The sequence below is a fragment of the Psittacula echo genome, assembly GCF_963264785.1.
Source record: "Psittacula echo genome assembly, chromosome: 2".
NCBI lineage: Eukaryota > Metazoa > Chordata > Aves > Psittaciformes > Psittacidae > Psittacula > Psittacula echo.
Genome location: NC_137737.1, coordinates 40,017,904 through 40,038,299, shown reverse-complemented (window position 1 = coordinate 40,038,299; position 20,396 = coordinate 40,017,904). Strand labels below are relative to the sequence as shown.

The following is a 20,396-nucleotide window of genomic DNA, read 5'->3' as shown; positions in this document are numbered from 1 at the left end:
TTCCCCAGCCCAACAGAGATATGGAGCGACTGGTGAGAGTTCGGTGAAGGACTCTCTAGCAAGAACAGTCCAGTGAAAACGATTAAGGGACTGTTTAGCCTTCAGACCACAAGGCTCAGGGCAGATTTATTCAAGGCATAAAAACACCTGAAGAGAGGACTCAAAGATGAAGCCAGGCTCTTCTCAGTGGTGCCCAGCAGCAGGACAAGAGGCAGTGTGTACAAACTGAAACATGGGAAGTACTGACAGAATATCCAAAAGCACTTTTTTACTGTGAGAGTGACTGTATATAGGTAGCCCAGAAAGATTGTGGAGTCTCCACCCCTGGAGATGTTCAAAAGTTGTTTGGACACTGTCATGGGCAACTGGCTGTAGGTGACCCTGCTTGAGTAGAGGGTTGGACCTGATGACCTCTAGAGGTCCTTCTAACCTCAACCCCTCTGTGAGTCTGTGATTTTTTTTATGTTTAAAAATCACCTTCTTTATGAACGATTCAAGGCAAATGCATGCAAGGTTATTATATGTATATTTTATGACATGTCCATTTATTTTTCAGACTAAAAACAAATTCTGCCTGAAAAAGCATCATTCCGTAAATGACCGTTTCATGAATTATATTTCCAACCTCAGCAGCTTAATGAGATCAAGCTGATACACTAGGAAACAGAATATTTAACAGAGATCAAGGTCATTAAAACACTAGCAGACCTTGTAAACTAATCCAGTCATGGACCTTTGTATTTACTGCCTGGCTATTGAAGTTGTTATCAGCTGCCCCATGGGGCACAACAATTTCATTCTTAAATTGTACTGTTAGAGAACCCAGAGTTATAGAACAGGGCGATCTTACAGGATGAAGTTAGAGTAACCCATGGATAAAATTAAGTGGCCAGCTGAATTACATAAACTGTCTGCATTTTGCTGATAACTATGCAGTTTGCTAACTATACTGTTTTCATACTGCTTCAAACTTTACCTGGAGGTGAGGTACTGTTTAGATCATACTGAATTTTTTTTATCGATTTTCTGCTGCATTACCATGGAAGCTTTTCCCACAAAAAAATGCACATCACATTACAAATTCACACATACACCAAGCTCATTTTGTTGATGGGCTAGGGGAGGGTCCAAATCTAAATGCTCTTTCATTTTAATCATCCGTTTAACTGATAACAATGCACTGAGTCCTATTCAGTAATTTTTCTTATGGCTATTTATTTTCTCAACCTTCTTGCAAGGTTGAGAAGGTTTCTGTGGATATCCATCAGCTCTTATAATGAGATTCTTCTACTCAATGTCTCCTTAAAATTTCTCCACTCACTCACTGCAGAGGCAACCTTTTATTTGTTTCTTCCCCAGGTTTATTGCCGTGAAACCACTGGACTAGAACCTGCTTATAGGTGTTGTAACAGAAAATGGGGTTTTAAGCCAGTGCTTTTAAATTGTTCATTTTCTTGAGCAGGTGAAAGGAAAAATGCTTCATGCAAGTTTGCTTTCATGAAGTCAATCAGGGAAGCAGTCAGGCTTTAATTCTTTCTATTGTGACGACAGTCAATATATGCTCAGAATAACTGCAATAAATGGCAGAAGTTAATTTTATTTATTTTTAGAAAAATTGAAGTACACCACCTGAAAATCACGGTGTTTAAAACAGCTTCATACAGCTGTCCTCCGCTCTGTAATTTTATCCAAGGATCATGTAACATCTGATTAAGATGAAATAGTGAATTAGGCTGATAGCATGAAGATGACTTTAACAGTTAAAGAAGTTCCTGCAATTTTACGGAAATTAAGTGGAATAAACAGTAACAGAAATGTAATGGTTCCTTGTCTCCCATGACTGTGATCTGCCTTGCTTCACTGAGTTTACAAGAGCTTTTACCCTCTGACTACAGCTGAACCGGAAGGTCAGATGAATATTTATGAAGCACAGAAGCCTACAGGCAGCCCACAGTTTGCTTATTTCACATAGCAAAATTCTTTTTTGCATATCAGTGCACTAGTGTGTTTCCCTTGGTTCCTCTTTTAAGTATATTCCATGGTTCTACTTCCCTAATATTACCAGAAATTCTTAAATTTTAAGTACCTAAATCCAAATTTTATTGCAACTTATATTGGTTTTAAATTAAATACCAACCTCCCTGGTCTGTATATTTTAAATTCATTGGAAGAATAATAATTTCAGGCAAGACTAATTTATTAGCCCCAGCACAGAGCACAGAGTTGGACACAGTGAACTGTAAAGGTCTTTCTCCATCTGAGGTGTTCAACATTCCTATGATTATGTATATGGCAGTCTCATGCAGAGTCCACAACCAAAGGTTTAGCTTTTTTTTTTTCTGAATCATGCCATAACAGAATTGCTCTGCCATCCAACAGCTTTCAGTCTCAGTTAAAGACGAGGCACAATAGGAGGATGAGGCTAAGATGCATCATAGATTGATTCCCACTCTTGCCAGTGTCAGTAAAATATCCTCTAAGGATTTTGAGGAGATAATGTTGAAGTTTCAGCTAAAAAGTTCCATTTCACCCACTGTTTTAAAGTTTGATAATATGCTGAATTATAGGCATAAATGGGCTCCAGAATGGGAGCACTGTTAAATAAAAATAACATACATAAGAAGCAAGAAGACAATGAAATTATTAGAGACAGGAAGAGACAAATCTGGTTTACTTGCTCAAACTGTACACAGAAGACAACTTGACATAATGAGGGATGAATGAAATCAGATCAAGAATGTATTCATTGATTCATTTGTCTGAAACTGAAATCTAATGTCGTATATCATGAAAATAATAATGGAGAGAAAGCAAGTACAAGCCTGAGATACCCATGTCTAAAATCAACAGAGAAAAAAGTAGTTTTTGAAAAGCTTATTAATTTATAAATGCCCTTTGTTCCTATTTCCAGTAAACATCTGTGATCATGTAGAGGAACCTCCAGGAGAAGTCATCAAAGAACACAAACAGAATTACAACTAAAACTCAGGATTATTTTTGGAAATAGAGTAGAAAAAGAAATTACATTTCAACAGAAAACTCAGAAAATTTTCATCATAGTTTTATGACATGCAGCAATCTAGTAATGAGATTCTTTTTTTTCTGTCTAGTCATACATCAACTACTGTAATGCTCTTAAAGATGGATTTATACAGCTGACTACCATGACTATATAGCAATTTAAATAAGTAACACATTTTTCATAATCCTGATGTCATATAAACAAACACATATAAGGATATACATGATCAGATGCATTTCCCCACATTCCCGGAAATCACAGAATCATAGAATCATAGAATAGTTAGGGTTGGAAAGGACCTTAAGATCATTCAGTTCCAACCCCCCTGCCATGGGCAGGGACACCTCACACTAAACCATGTCACCCAAGGCCTCATCCAACCTGGCCTTGAACACCGCCAAGGATGGAGCTCTCACAACCTCCCTGGGCAACCCATTCCAGTGCCTCACCACCCTCTCAGTAAAGAATTTCTTCCTTATATCCAATCTAAACTTCCCCTGTTTAAGTTTTAACCCCTTACTGCTTGTCCAGTCATTACAGTCCCTGATGAAGAGTCCCTCCCCAGCATCCTTGTAGGCCCCCTTCAGATACTGGAAGGCTGCTATAAAGTCTTCACGCAAGGAAATGGTTGTGCTGTAGATTTTTTTCTTTTTCTTTCCCTCTAGCAAAAAAAATTCCCAAATCAATGAAATTATCTGTGAGTTTATAGTTTTACTGTGGCCACATAAAGACACAATTTCAATACTGTGCTGAATACATAAATTCCTATGAGCTCTGTCTGGACAGTCATCTGCCTGAATCAGCTGTTGCTCTTTCCACACAAAAGGACAGTCATTCAATATCAAGGCCAAGTAGACCTTTCAGGACACACTGAACTCACCCAGGTCTTTGCCTTTAGGAACTTTGAAGGGACCTCCATTTTCTTGGTACCAACACACCAGAGATTCTAGGAGAAGTGGCTAGGACTTTGTCTGGCTCACCCATGGGGATGGGGTTCCACCAAGTTAGGAGGTTATGCGACTTTCTGTCATGCCCAGATGCATCTTACTACTTCAAAATATGAGACCAAAGAATGCATGATAACACTTACACACACAGAAGGATGCAAGGACAAAATATTTGTCTTTTGATTGACCCTTTGGTCTATGACTCAAAATCATAATATTAAGTGCACAGCTCCAGTTGTGTGGAGGATATTAGCTTAAAGAAAGTCATTAGAAAAAATGAAAAAAGACTGCCAAACATACCTAAAGAATGGTGCTCTATTAGTTGAACTCAGAATATTAATAGGAGTGCTAGTCTGCCACAGAAAATAATAATGAGATGACAAGATCTCTGTAAACCTATTCAAAATAAGCTCTTCTGTCTGCTACTCCTTACATTTTCTTCTGACTGAAGCTTCTCCTGGTACATTGTTATCTTTGGAGACCACCTGTTGCACATTGCTGTCCAGTAAATACACTTTCAGTGCCTGCTGGCTTAAAGGACAAGTTGACAGCCTGCTAAACAGAATCTTTTTTCATACTGTCTCAACTTTACATTAATGTGTTATTTCACAGTAAGTCAAAAAAATGGTATTTACTACAGAAATTCCACATTTTACCATTCTTTTCTGATTTACATAAAATGAAATTAGACCTATAGGAATAAGTGATAATTGTACTGCTATAATGTGCCAGTGTCCCTCATTTAAGATACACATCTAAGGATATATATTACTTGTGCTACATTTGCATTTCCATCAAAATTGTGTTTTCTCAATAAAAGTCAGTGATCACAGAATAAACCCCACTTAGCTAGCAGTGAAAACAGTATGTCTCAAACAATGAAATGACTCCAAATACTCCTTCAAATGCCCAGAGTGCTTGATAAGAATTACTTGAGTTATTCTTCATGTAGGGTAAAACCAGCTGAATGCTTCAAACATCCATCACATTATCTCCCCCCACAATGGAAACAGATGAAAAATGTACATCTAGAAATTGGAATAAATGTGGGGTTTTTTTTGATATCTAGGCATGGATTTTAAGGCACTCTGAATTCTGAGAAGTACCAGAGGATGCAAACTGCTCCACCAAAATGTTTCGCTATTTGTTGAATGAATACATATGAACTAATGCCAAATATTATTCCTTGGACATTTTCACAGCTGGATGCACAACTTTCTCATCTCTCTGTTATCAGAAGTCCATGTTTGTACTAGAAGTTGGAATTAACATATAAAATCATCATAAAAGCTAGAGGTGCAGGAGCATGAAAAAAGTATTCGTAAAATCTCAAACTCTCCTTAAAGAGAAATCTTTTATCAGGCTGCTGGTTGGCTGTTTATGGGCAGTGCTAGCATGTGTCCTCCAAAGCAAACAAATGGTTTCTTCTTCACATCACTATTTAAAAGAAGCAAATAATTTAGTAGGGTGGCTAAGAACAAAATTTGTTTCAAAGCAGGCCTGAACACTTTTTTTCTTGAAAATATGAACATAGATTTTTTTAACTGACGTAATGCCATTGCTGTCCTAACCCTGTTTTGACACTTGAAAACGTACAGCTCAGAGAGGCTAAAGTGGAGGAAATGAAACAGTCGCATGCAAGAGTGTATGATTTGGACAGGGAAGCAGGTGTACACGTCACATAATCTCTGACCATTAAGAAGACCCAAAAGTCTCTAGCTATAATGTCTCACAGAATAGCCCTCAGGGAATAAATGCAGGCCATTGGTTAATAAACACATTTTGCTCTAAAAATACTGGTTGTAATGTATTTTGTGAGAGGAGGAGAAATTAGGGGATAGGAACTGGAAAGTAAAATTTATTAATATGTATAATGCCTCCTAATCACATTTCATAGAAATCTAGTAGAAAGAAGGAAATTCTTTATTTTAGTGTATGGGATTGAGAGAGATGGAATTTAAGAATCTTAGTCACTACTTCATAGATATTTTTATTCCTTTATCTTTCGTGCCTCCTTTACAAAATGTAAGGAATGAAAGCCGAACTGCAGTAACAAAGAATAGGCTTATAGACTTTTATTGCACTGTTAAGCCATTGTCAATTAACACCTTGTTTTATTTGGCTTCACTGCAACTAACCAAAGAGATATAAAAATCACACACCTACTGACATTCAACTCAGGATATAATAATATGCAGCTACCTCATTTCAATTAATAAATTCTTAAATTAATAAGCATTTATTTATATGAAGAAATAATAGGATAATACCACACTCTCTTTTAGTAAGCAAGTTAAGTACTTTGGTTCTTAAAACCACCACCAGCCAATTTCTCTTCCAACAGCCTTTAGACCCATTCTGCTCTCAAATGTGCAGGCACGTACCAGACTGCCACGTGCAGCAGCTTGGAATCAGCAGTCACCATTTCTACTTGAGCAAATACCTACAAAAGGATTTTTCAAGGTAACTGGCCTCAGGCATTGAGGGTCATAATGCACTTTAGAAGATCTAGCTTTCTTTTTTTCAGGTTGGTTAAAAGCAAAGTTAAAGGTTATACTTCAGCCTGAACAGATTTTGTAGTGGAGTACTACAAGAGTAGCAGGACACACCTTGCCTGCAAAGTTACACCAACGTTGTTTCTGGCAACATAAGGTAGCTTTGAACCCACTAACGCTCGAAGGAGAAGCAGCATTTTCACTGATGGCCCTAACTCCTTCTCTACTCATCCCCTGCTTTTTAAGAGCTGAGATCAGGACTGGTCTGCGAAGCAGAGTGAAAACCCCATGCTAGCAATTCTGGCTACTGTAGCATTTCCTGGATGCCCACTAGAAAGACATAATGACAAGCTGCTTTTCTAGACTGTAGTAGAAGCCTATTTGAATGATACTATCAAAACAACACACATAATATGGGAAAATTATTACTACATTATGGGCTTGTGATAGGAGTTCTAAAATAAATGCCCAGTCTAGAACAGTCACTGCAATACTCTGGAACATGAAGAAGTTGTTCAAAGTAAATGTAACCAAAACCCATGAAAACAAATGTCTAGTTTTGAGGTAAGCTTTCCATGAAAACAACAATACTATTTGTTATTTGTTCAATTTTTCATGACACATTCTGATCATTAAATCAATGCTTTGTGACAAAATTATCTGTTCAAGAATAATGAGGAAAAAAAAGTTACTCTGATGAAGTCTTTCCAAAGATTTCTATAAGAAGCAGACTTATTTAGTCCTAAAAGCTTCTTTCCAGTGCTCACATCTGGAATCATTTCCTGTGGAACAAGCAGATGCATGAAAAATTCTGAAGGTTGGGGATGTCACAGCTAAGTGACAAAACTGACAGAAGGAAGGGGAAAGGATGTGAATTGAGCCAAGATCAAGAGTGTAAGAAGTAGTAGGAAGCAAGTGAAGAAATTGAAGCCCCAATTCCAAACTGACAAAGGTCCATGGGAACATGTTTATTTCAATGGCCCTGGTTTCAGAAAACAGGCTGATATCAATCTAAACAATTTGCAAAGATACTAAATTTAACAGGGAATGGCTTGAGACAAGGCTGTTACCAAGGAAGGAATGTTGTTATAATCAAGAAGCTGACAACATGATTTTTCATAATGTGACTCAGTCAACAGTTACATGCACCCTGTTTTCCAAAAGGTGATCATGCAAACCATGTAGCAGCATTTGCTTTTCTTAAGACTCTCCAGGAGTCAGAGAGGGAAAGTCATCACATCCACCTTGCAGCAAGGTTGAGATATTGAGAAAATCTGAATTCCCTATACTCTGTTAGCGATGCTAACAAAATTCCAGATGCAGACATTTCCTCTGACATTGACAGATCCCAAGTAGGGAATTAGAATACTTTATCTGAAGTAATAAACATAAAAAGTCTTGCATAGCTTGATTCATGTACTTTTCATGCTCTCTAGCAGTCTTTCTTCAGACATGCAGTTAGGAAATGGAAATTATGGGTGATTAGGAGCTTTAGCTGCAACAAAGTAGATACTCTTAATAGCAAGAAGAAAGTTATATTTATTTTTTTTAATAATGCTGCCGGTAACATGTAAAGCTAAGTGACTAAATAGCCTCTTCCTAATGTAAGGCTGTGCTGTAAGTAGGATAGCTCCAGTCTACTTTGTTACTGCCTTCTTTTGGTTCTCACAGAATATTTCCTGCTTCCTCATCAGTGAAGACTGGCAGTGGGCCACTGTGGGCTGATCTAGAACTGTTTTAGGATGCAATTTATCATGTTAATTATATTTCTTCAGCAATAATTTTAGTGTTCACTTTTAAATCCTTCATTAATTTTAATTAAGCCTGCGTAAACTTCCAAACTTTTCTTTTTGACAGCAAGCTGCTTACAGTGCAACAACCAGAAACTCCAAGCTTACTAATGCAGCTGGAAAACAAATCCAATATCACTTACTAAAATTGTTTTGGACATACTGCCAGTGATCCAACAAATTGGTAAGCTTGAAGCAAAATAAAGGGGTAAGAAATAAGCTTCTCTTCCAAGATATTACAAGTTGCAAAATAGGGCATTGTTTCAAGGATTTACATTTCTCATTTACTTACTATTTTTTTTCTAAATAAGTTATTTCTTTAAATGAAGATTTAAATGAAGATTTTTTTTTTTTTTTTTTTTTTTAAATCAGGCCTTTATAAGCACATCTGTCACTGCATCATGTTAGAGATACTAAAACTAATGCAATGGAGAGGCACTAGATTAAGTTACAAAGGTAATATAGCATAAATGCTTAACTGTCGTACTAACGCTGCACTAGCTTAAACACCTCGCGATACACCACCATAACAGCTGTTGAAGTACTGTTTAAGGTATTGAACTGCATAACATAACAGTGGAAAAAGACACCTTCATTGCTGGAACAGAAATTATTAACTGAATAGGCCTGTCACCTAATCATAGCTTTAAAAACACCATTTAGTTTGATTGACATACTAGAGTTCTTCCAAATACAGTATTTCTAATATCTTTTCCTGACAGAACTAAAGGCACTTTATCAATACACGCTCAGAAACCTTGCCCATATTACTATCTCCTTGTACCTGATACTACCCACATAGAAATAAACTTTTTGGAAAAGGACAACTCTTATTCATATTTGGTCAGATTTCAAACCAGTAAGACCCCACCTCCTATTAGAAATGCCACAACATACACTAGTCCTTATGTTTAATAATTAATACTGACTCTGAGCTGAGTTTACAATACATTTCCCAGCATGCTTGCTCTCTAAATACTTTATGCTTTGAAAGACTTAATTTTTTTTAAAACATTTGCAACCAATTGCCAGTGTATATTTTCTTTTGACTGTATGAAAGAGATCTATTTTATAAATACTACAAAAATTATAAATACTATAATTAAGTAACAGTAATGAATAATTAATTTTATAAATACTCTAAAAGTATTATTTAATAAATTTTAGAAACTTTGTGGACTGAGAACATTTCACCAGAGCCAGGACTTCCCCAAAAATACATAATTTTTATGTACTGCCTTACAGCAACAGAAGGCCTATTTCCTACTTTTTATCAGAAATTTCCTTTCTCACTTAGAAACTAATGTATCACCCATTGTGCTCATCACCTTCTGGTTCCCTGGTTTTGGTTTGGAAATAACTTTTTGTTTTTCTTGGTAAACAGCTTTTCAACTGGGGTTTGCAGAGCTCAATTAGTCAGTCTTTTATATTAAGAATAGGAGCTAAATTTGTGTCAGAAAGTAGAAAAGAAAATAAAATCACATAAAATTTTATAAGACCGGACATGTATGGTAGCTTTTACAAAGTCAATTGGTAAAAAGGCAGAAATTGATTGTAGCTTATTTTTTAACTTATAAGCATGCAGCAAACTAAACCTGTATTTTATATGAGGTGTGGAAAATAAAGACTTGTCATGTGTTAAAAATCTTTATTACACTGTAAAAGCACAATATTATTGAAACTTTGAAATGCTACTATAAAAGCCAAACATAAAATATATGCTTACTATAAAATTCTACAATAAAAAGTGATGAATCCATCTTAGACATAGGCTATACCTAACGGCTATACCTAACAGCTTCATGGTGTTCAGTGAAGCAGTTGCTGGCTATCCTGAAGGCTCTCTCCATTAACAGGTAGACATTTATTATTGTCTGATCTGCAAAATTATTTAAGTGCTTGTTCGTCATGACATGGGCAAATGCTTTGGCTAGTTATCTGTTATTCTATGAAACAGAACCTTTCAGACAAACACAAATGTGACCACTTTAAGTCCTGTTACCACCTCACAACTACTGCCCATTAGCCTCACAGCCAAAGTTAGCAAAAGCCTTCCTATATGAAGGTCAGAGCGAAGTCAAGACATACGGATTTTTTTTCCTAAGCTTATCATTCTCTTTGCCCTAAGTGTTTCCAAACCAATTTGTAAAAATAAAGCATAAACACATGAGTAGTAAAGGTTGTAACAGTTCACTGATGGAAAGCAAGACAAAACAGTTTCAGTGGAAGGCTGACAGAAGGGCTACCCCCTTACAGAAATGGGAGAGGTAGTTCCAGGAGGGACACTTGACACAGGACAAAGAAAGCTTTACAGGGAGAAAATGTTTTAACAGCTGTATAGCAGTATAAGACATCAGAAACAGAGGAGGTAAATAGAAGGTAGCTGTGTGAGCTGACATTCGCCAGTCAACAGCAGACCTCTACAGTCCTTGCAGGGCAAATGACCCACTGATGATAAGTGCAGTCCCTAGTAACAAACACAGGGTAGTCTGAGTCACTAATTCTGGCTAGAAATACTGTGTTTCACTGATTGATATCACCTTTGCCGTTTAACAGATGTTGCCCATAAGGTAATTTTTGTTATCAACGAGCTCTTAAGTGATGAACACGTCTTCTGATGGCTGCTCTGCTGAAGGGTTCAGAACAGCAGGAACCACCAGTAAAGCCTCACTGAGATTTCTGGCAGGTTCCAATAAGATGCTCCACTTAGTACACTAATACTTCAGAGAGCCAGGCAAACTTCACTCCACTTCCACCTATCCACTGGTTTTGAAAGTTTAAGAAAGTACATACATGAGATGCCAGGAAAATGCATGTGAACATAATTGTGCTCTGAGAGCTAGAAATCTCCAGATAATTTTTCAGCACGAAAGGCTTATTCCAGGCTGCAAATTCACAACCATCTTCACCCTTAGCAATCTTGGATCCTAACCCGTGGATCCTTCTCTTTCCATAGCACCACCAGTTAGACAGACATATTTCCCTCCTGCTCAGAAGTATTGCTCTGCATGCCAACAAAAAAGGATGAAGCAGAGACAGTGCAACATCAGGCTTTATTCCTCTCCCAAAAGGATACTCTCTCCTCTTTCACTGATCTTTCCCTGAGGTACTGCAAAATGCAATACAAATTATATTAGAATTCTCTGCACTTTGGTACTTACTTTTCATAATACCCCTCTCCTGATGTATTGAAAACAGAACAATTAAACATGAATAGCGTAATCCTGTATACACACTCAATGTCCAAAAGGAAATTCAAATGTGTTATCTATGTGCAGAACTTAAACTTTTAAGCAGCTAAGCAGCTAGCTAGCCAGCCCAAGGGTTTTGTTGTTTCTGATCCTTTTCTACAGGCTACATGCACACTTATAAACAGTTTGATGCTGGAATAAGTGTGATTCTTTCTTGTGAGAATAAAAGATGACTTTGAATCATTTATCCTGACTGGTCATGTTTGGAAACCATGCTCAGGTACCTCACAGTGGCTTATCAGCACAGGTTATAATAACATCAGGTTTTGGTGGAAAATTTATTTCAGTGCCTTCAATTCCTGTGATTTTATCTTGGGTCAATAGTGGGTAAAACAGCAATCTTGACAAAAAGCTGTGTGTATCTTAGATTCACAAAACCTCTCTCTTTAGTAAGTACAAAAATTTTTTTAAGCATACGATCCGACTTTAGGGGGTAACAATTGTACAAAGAGTTCTTGATCTCAGTTTCAGAAGATTAGCAACTTTGATTCAATTAGAGTGGGATTTCATAGAATACCAGGTTGGAAAGGACTTCAAGGATCATCTGCTCCAACCTTCCTTGGCAAAGCATGACCTAGACTAGATTTCCCAGCACCTTGTTCAGCCAAACCTTAAAAGTCTCCAGTGTTGGGGAGTCCACCACTTCCCTGCGGAAATTATTATAATGGCTGACTGGAGTCATTGTGAAAAATTTTCCTTTTTTGTCCAGTCAGGATCTCCCCAGAAATAACTTGTGCCCATTACCCCTCATATTCTCCATGTGACTCCTTGTAAAAAGGGAGTCTCCATCTTCCTTGTATCCACCCTTTAAAAAGAACATGATGACAAGGTCTCCCCTGAGCCTCCTTTTCTGAAGGCTGAACAAACCCAGTTCTCTCAGCTTTTCCTCATGGGGCAGCTTCCCAGTCCTTTGATCATCTTTGTGGCCTTTCTCTGGATATGTCTATATCTTTCTTGCATAGCAGGGACCAAAACTGAACACAGTATTCTAGGTGTGGCCTGAGAAGTGCTGAGTAGAGTGGGATACGGATATCTTTACCTCTGCTCGTGATGCCCTTGTTGATGTAACCCAGCATCTTGTTAGCTTTCTTTGCCACAGCAGCACACTGTTCACCCATATTGAGCCTGCCGTCCACCAAGCCCCCCAGGCCTCTTTCCACAGAGCTGCTCCCCATCTGGGCAGATCCCAGCCTGTGCTGCACACTTGGATTGTGTTTACAAGTTTAATATTGATGTGTCTTTTTATTTCTTTGTTTGGTACTCCTTCCATTAACAGCAGTAGAAATGCTCAGGCAGCACCACCACCACAAAAAATATTTCAAATAATTCCTTTGTCCACTCTTCAGGAATGTTCCTCTACTGAAGAATGATTTGTCAAATTATCTCACAAAATTTTAATACAGTCCTTATAAATTCAACTGCTTGCTACAACTTCAGCAGGGCTGGCTATGTGTGTACAAATTCCCATCCTCAGATAAATGTCAGAAACTCACTACAGGACAACTAGGAGTCATTGCCTCAAATGTCTCTGGAATAGTCTGCTGCCCTGCTGAAATTCGTCAGTGCTTTGAGTCCGCTGCTTGCTGTGGAAGTGTGTGACAGGCTGTCTAGTTTCCAGATCTCTGAGCAGTAAGCAAAAGGAATGAGATAATACATGGATTGCTTCTTAAAGACCCATCCCTACTCTGCTTCAAAACCTTTTGCGTATTTTTGATGACTGCTACTGATGTTCTCCCTATATACACGCCCTCTAATATCCTTGGTTATATTTGGCCAATACTTGCTTGTCTTTGGCATTCCAGGTTGTTTGAAACATCCAAAGCATTTTATTTTCAGTGCTATGATTTGCTATGATTTATAAAAGATGCCATTTTAGCTATCTTTTAACTGGTTTAGCAGTTACAAGCTGAATTTTCAATTAATTTTTTTCTCTGTAGCATCTTTGAGTCCCTTGAGTTCCACTTTTTCCTGACTTCCCTTATTTGTGCATTTACTGTTACAAGGGGTAGGTGGACATTTCTGGAGCCACCTTCATGCTAGCTGGTAAAATGTCTCAATAGTCAACCCAGCTTTATAAATCTAAAAATGTAAACATCTATATATGAGCTGACCACACTAGACTCTTTTCAGCAATATATATATGTGTATATATATATAAAAATTGATATATAAAAATTGATACATAGAATTAGACACAGGATGCCATTCATCCAACTTTGTTTAAAGGTCTGCCTTCAGTGTTCACAGATTCTGCTATGTTCATTACATCTCTGTAAAATATAGGGTAAACTTTATATCAGTTAAGGACCAGCCTCTGAATTCATGCTGCAATATTTATATATTACACTACCTATAAAAATATGACTGCTATTGAAATAGACAAAATTACCTTCAAAAAGTCAAACTACATGTTAAAAAAAAAAAAAGAAAGACTTGAAGATATCTTGAAGGATTCCCTAATAAAATACCAGAAGTATACCCATGCCAAGCTGCCTGTCCAATAAAATCTGGCAGACCTAAGGTATTCTCTTATAAACAACTGCTTAATTATTTCCTTGACAGCAGAATTCTAGAGAAAAGTTCCATGACCATATATTGTTTTCCCAGTATATGATAATACAGAACTATTATTTTTATTTGCTGTTTCTCTTACTGCTTCCAAATATCTATAGATAAATGTGAAAATAAAAAATGTTTTATGTTACTCAGCAGTTCGGTTTTATTAAATGTTCTTGATTTACAGGTTATATACAACAATACTCAGTTATTCCATAGATAGAACAGAGACTAAAACTGCTTTAAGACCCCTCATGAACTCTGACGATTTGAACTATCGGGATAAACTCCCAAATTGAAAATTAAAACCTTTTTTAATCCCTGTGCTGGTTTTGGCTAGGATAAGAGTTAATTTTCTTCATAGGAGCTAGTATGGGGCTATGTTTTGGAACACCACCACTGATAAATTCAGGAATGTTTTTATTGATAATTCAGGAATGTTTTCATTATTGCTGAGCAGCGCTCACACAGTCAAGGCCTTTTCTGCTGCTTACCCTATCCCACCCCATCACCAAGGGGGTACACAAGAAACTGGGAGCACATATACACAGGGCAGCTAACCCCAACTGACCCAAGGGATATTCCATACTATCTAACGTCACACTCAGCTTGTAAAGCTGGGGGACGAAGGAGGGGATGTTCGGAATGATGATGCCTTTCAAAGTAACTATAAAGTGTGATGGATCCCTGCTTTCCTGGAGATGACTTAACATCTGCCTGCCCATGGGAAGTGGTGAATTAATTCCTTGTTTTGCTTTGCTTGTGTGAGTAGCTTTTGCTTTATCTATTAAACTGTCTTTATCTGAACCCAAGAGTTCTCTCACTTTTCCGATTCCCTCCTCTATCCCGCTGGCTGAGGTTAAACCACAACAATCCCAGGCAACAAATATAAGGTTTAATGAAAATCAATAATAATCTGGGTTAGCTACCACTCTCCTCTGTAATGCTGCTACAAGCATACCAATACCATAGAGAAATGTAACAAGAGATGCCATACAAGGAAAAATATTCCTAAATAATTTACAGTATCTGATACAAAGCTGCACTAGAAAACATAGACCAATAAGCAAAAAAATAAGCCACAGAAAATAAACAAGAGGAGTTTACTGCCATAAGCATAGAAAATTAATACAACCAAGTATGAAGCATTGCTGCATGTTGAGTAGGATGCAGGGCCACAGAACTTCCAGGACTCCCTTGAGAAGGGCAGTGTTACTGCCTGAAGAGCTGAAGCACAGAGAAGGTTTTCCCACCTCCACAGCCACAGGGATGTCAGTGACTGGCAACAAAGGGACTTCATGTACTTAGCTCCCTGACATTCACAACATGACTCATTAATTAGTGGCATATTACAGAAATAACCGCACTTCTGGTCTGTGGAGCACCAACTTCAGAAAGCTTCCTGGGAAACAAAACTCAGCTTCTTATGTTATCTACTTGTATTAAGGCTTTGATTGCTCTTCAGAGTTTGCTTAAAAAAATGCTCCCTGTAGGAATGTGGGGAGATGGATGTCCATACCACAAAAAACCATAAATTAAAAAATTTCTATGTTAATCCTACTATAAGATCTCTTACATACTAGTTATGAATTCAATAGCCTTGTCAAATGCAACCTAAGGACAACAGTGAATGAAGACCTCGAACTAGTTATTTTAACTCCCTGTTCTTCATTTCATAATCTGCAATCAGATCATCAAAACCATTTGGAAAAGAAAACAAATATTAGCCAAAGAGAGGAAAAGAAAAAAAAAAAAAAAAAAAAAAAAAAAAAAGAAGCTGAGTTTTACACCACAGCAGTTTCAAAGTCATCTTAACTAACTTGGAAACCTTACTGTGCCACAATTCACCCTCCATGAAGAATGGCAGAAACCATTTTGACAGACATTTTTATTGTGACAGGGATTTAATTTGCCATCGTCCTCAACTTTCCTTTCAACAAGGTTATTTGATTTATGATTCAGAAGTAAAAACAGTTTGTAGTGTTGTCATTAGCAAAATTAATCATATACTGCTCTCCAGGAAGTGGACATCTGTTGTGTGGGATTCCTGTACACATTAACTCTTTCATTCTTTGGATCTCAGAATAACCTCTGGAAGTGGTCCAGATCCATAATTATAGTAATACCATTGCAAAATCTTGATTACTAAGGAATAGTACAGCATACAGTATAAAGGGCACATGGAACCTCTTTTTATCCTTTGTTGCCAGGCTATAAGCCACATTGTACATATTGGGTTTGTGTAGCAAGGTTTTGGTAGCAAGGGGGAATTGTTATTTACAATGTTTGTCTTGAGGAGCAACTGCTACACATACTGTAGCCCTGCTTCCCAGGACACTGACTGCTGATGGGAAGTAGAGAATAAAATCTTTTCCTTTGCTCCTATGCACAACCTTTACTTTTGCTTTGTTAAAGTGCCTTTATCTTGATCCACGAGGGTTTTGGTGTCCATCTTATTTTCTCTACCTTTGTCCAGCTGAGGAGGAGAGTGATAAAGCAGCTTGGTGGGCACCTGACATCCAGCCAAGGTCACTGTACAACCAATGAGTTGTGACAAAATTTTCAAATATAGCCAGAGCAAAACATTTGTCAGAGAGTTAGTGTGGATGATTTTCTGGCAAAGAACGGCCACATACCCAGATCAGCAAGTGCCTACGTGGAGTTCGACATGAACCAAGGGACAGCAAAAGGTGAAGGAGGATGGGAGCGAGGCGCTGGGAGTAAGAATCTCAGCAAGATAAGAAGGAGCTGGAATTTACTGAGTTGCTAAATTGACTGTTGGAAAACTTTGAAGGTCAGGTTCTCACACCTGTGCTTAACCAATTATATGTTAGTTGTTAGGGGCCTTAAAGATATGTATCCAATCACAATGGGCCAAGTTAGTGTAAACAACTTTAAGAAATAGTATATATAAAGAGTTAGTTTTCTATAATAAATGGCTTTTGTCTGATCACATTGATCTCCGACTGAGTCCTTTCCGCAACAAGTTAGGACAGAAATAGATTGATCTTTTCCCTCTAACTGGGTTTAGGACTCAAAATTGTAGAAAAGGTTTTATCCTGTCCTTGATTGACAGGATAACTTATTGTTACTAGGCTTTATCAAGATAAGATTTTTAAAACTATTATTGACCAGATCTTACTTTTTCATGCTTAATTTTGAGGCTGAAAATCATGGAAGTGTCATATAAAAGACAGAATTATCCCTGTGCTATTGTCAGTGGCCTAGAGTAAAAGAACTGATGTTAAAGTCCTATTTAGCTCAACAACAATTCATAGATTATTCACAGCATGATTATTTTATTTCATCGAAATGGAGCAAAAAGAAAAGCAGAATCATCATTGTGTTCCTTTAACAACAAGAGTGCTGTAGAGCTGCATCTATTCTTGTATGCTTACATGTTTTAAAAGGTAAAAAAAAAAATAAAATAAAAAAAAAAAAAAGCAACAACCCAAACCCAAACAAAACCAGAACCAAAACCACCCAAATTTCCCAAATGCTCTACACCAAGAGGAAAAGAAAAAAGTTTCCCTCACAATGTATTACTACAAAGTTCTCCTTGGGAGCTTAACTTTACTCCCAAGACTTTGGTGGCAGATGGGGAGACCAATGACTGCAGCATACTAGTGACAGCAGTGGTAAAAATCCATTAAAAGGGAAGGTCTACACATGAAAAATTAATTGGAAGAAGAGTGAACCTCATAAATTTTTAAGGAACCAAGTTCACTCATGAGGATAAGGGCACATTTGCAGAATGATCACTGTCTCCACTACTGTTATTTTAGCTGTGCAGGATGCATCCGAACCCATTTTTTCATGCTACACAGATCATGTACTTGATTTTGGCACTGGAACAAATGCAACTCCTCTACTAGGAAAATACAGAACTAGGCATTGATGATCAAGCACCAAAATGAAACTAAAACCAAAGCAGAATGAAAATCAGACAAGTCTCAATCAGTAGTTCATGGCTCATCTGATCCAAATCAGCATCAAAATGTCACTGCTGATCAAGAAGAGAAAACCCTGGTATTGAAGACACTCATAATTCTGCATATTTTTTTTATCATTCTGACTGCAAATCAACCATTTAATAACACCCTTTATTCAACTGTGCCCATCTCTTGTACTTCTGCTTTTATAGTAAAATGAAGATTTAAACACAGAGAAACCTTTGTTCCAGCTCCTACTCCTGTTGAGACAGTGGCTGCAATTCTTCCCTAATCTTTAAGTGACACCATCCCCATTCAGAACTCCAGTGGGACATAGGCATCCCTTACTTCTGGCCAGATGGCCACCCATAGCATGAAGATAAACCTCGATTAGGGTAGGATTTGTCTGGTGATGGTGGGCCCCTATCTCTGTCTACTTGTCCTGTCACAACTCTAAGGAAGAGCACCACCAGCCAGAGTCCATGAATTTGCTAGACACATTCAAGGATGAGGGGATGCTATGGGCTGTGCATCCTGTGATGCTGCCCTCTGCCTCCCTGTTCTCATTTTTTGATCATCACTCCTCCTCCTTTTTCTTATCTGTTGTCTTCCATATATTTCATTTTATTCTGGTCTCCTCTTTGTCTTTCAAGGAGGTGAGTGAGAGGTAAGCTCTTCCTAGCACAGGAGATCAATGTGAGCAGGAGTGGAAGGGAAAACCTAACCACAAGCCATCGATTCCCAGAACTACAGGACTAAGAGCTCAAGCTGTACTATACCTTCCATCTTACCCTGCAGAAGGCGGAGAGGAATGCCGTAGTACTGTTGCAGACACTGTACCACACCAAGGCAATACACTAAAGTGGGTTTGCTTACCAGGTGACAAGTTATGTACTTCTAGCTGCACTTCTTACGTTTGGATAATAAATGCCCTGCCTTCATTCAGGCAAAAACTAAGTTTCCCTCCTTGTTTTGGCACCAGCACTACGTCTGAAAATGCAACTTCTCCAGACAAGCACAAACGATTTCTGGGGGGAAATATCTAAACAGAAAATGTTTATATGTGATGAAGTCTTATGATGAGAGAGTTTTAGAACAGTCCAACTTCAGCAGCTGGAGGTTTTTCATCATATTGATATTTTGTAAGTTTCCTTTTGTGGAAAGCAAAATTTCCTAAACAAATGCTGCAGTTTGTCTCTTGACATATACAGGTGATAAAAAAAAAAAAAAAAAAAGTTATTTTAAATAGCTGTAAGAAACTCTTCTCATATTACTCAAAGTAAATGGTTAGAAAGCTACTTACCCCCAGTTGCCACAGTAATTTCACGGAGAAAATGGCCATAAAATGGAAAATCAAAGGACAGATTCACTCTCTGAAAGGAACAGCACCAGAAAATAATATTGATATTGTGTATACAGGCAAGAGAAAAAAAAAAAAAATTCTCCATTTCAAGCATCTGTTTCATTGCTTTTTATTTTTCACTGGAGCCTTGCCAATCTTAATTTGGAATTGCCAATAGCTAACTGGAAACAATTCTGTGCAGTGCTTAAACACCTGAAAGCAGTGGCTCTTCATAACTGAAGACTTCAGAAGATAAAATACATCAGCAGGCATTATAATACTTTCATAAGAATAAAACTAGTAAAGATTTGTAGAGTTTTTCCTTAAAAAAGCATTGCTTTGACCTCTTAAAAGTTGACATCAATATTTCAGCCTTACCAATACCTAAGTTTTACAAGATGCCCATTCACTTTGCTGTGGGTTGTTTGCTCCTTTGCCACATGCTCTTTCAGGTTCAGGTGTTCTCACTGACATCCTGCTGCTACCTAGGTGCTTATCTGATGAAGGCTGGTTACTGGAGACCAATCCCTCCATCAAACCCACATGACACCAGTTCCTAAACCTCTCTATACTACTTATTAGTAGCTGAAATTATTTATAAAGAAATATTCAATGGAAAATTAACAAACTTTACTTATGGTGCTTACTGAAAAATAAAAAAAAAGAAGAAATTTTCTTTTTTTTTTTTTCCTCCCCAGTCAGCCTTCAGGTGACTGTCCTCTATCAGCTGAACTCACAGCAGAGTATTGTAATTTGGAGAACAAACTCACCTAAGCTTACCATAAAGCACCATTCAAATTCAAACTAATTTTCCCTCTCCATCTGTGGCTCTCTCTCACCTCTTTCACTCCTTTCCCAGAGCTTACTGACTCTTGTGGCCACCTGTAACTATCATCTGGTGTACTACTTGGCTAAGCTCTGAAGAAATCGGTAGTTATGGCAGAAAGGAGTTCTGAAATCACTGTAAGGTCTTTTCACTGTTTAAATGTAATATCCCATAAAAACCAAATAATTTCCATAATGGCCTGAAACTCAAATAGGAAGAGGGTATGCAGCTCATT

General features: G+C 37.6%; 1 protein-coding gene across 1 annotated transcript in view; it reads right to left on the bottom strand.

Moving 5' to 3' along the window:
* PLXDC2 (plexin domain containing 2) overlaps positions 1-20,396 on the bottom strand; it is a gene marked incomplete at both ends in the record, with an annotated part of 267,272 nt that overhangs the window by 99,356 nt on the left and 147,520 nt on the right. The window contains one exon of the mRNA XM_080611015.1: positions 19,297-19,366. Within this exon, the coding sequence (XP_080467141.1) occupies positions 19,297-19,366 (70 nt within the window). The remainder of the gene's footprint in view (positions 1-19,296; positions 19,367-20,396) is intronic.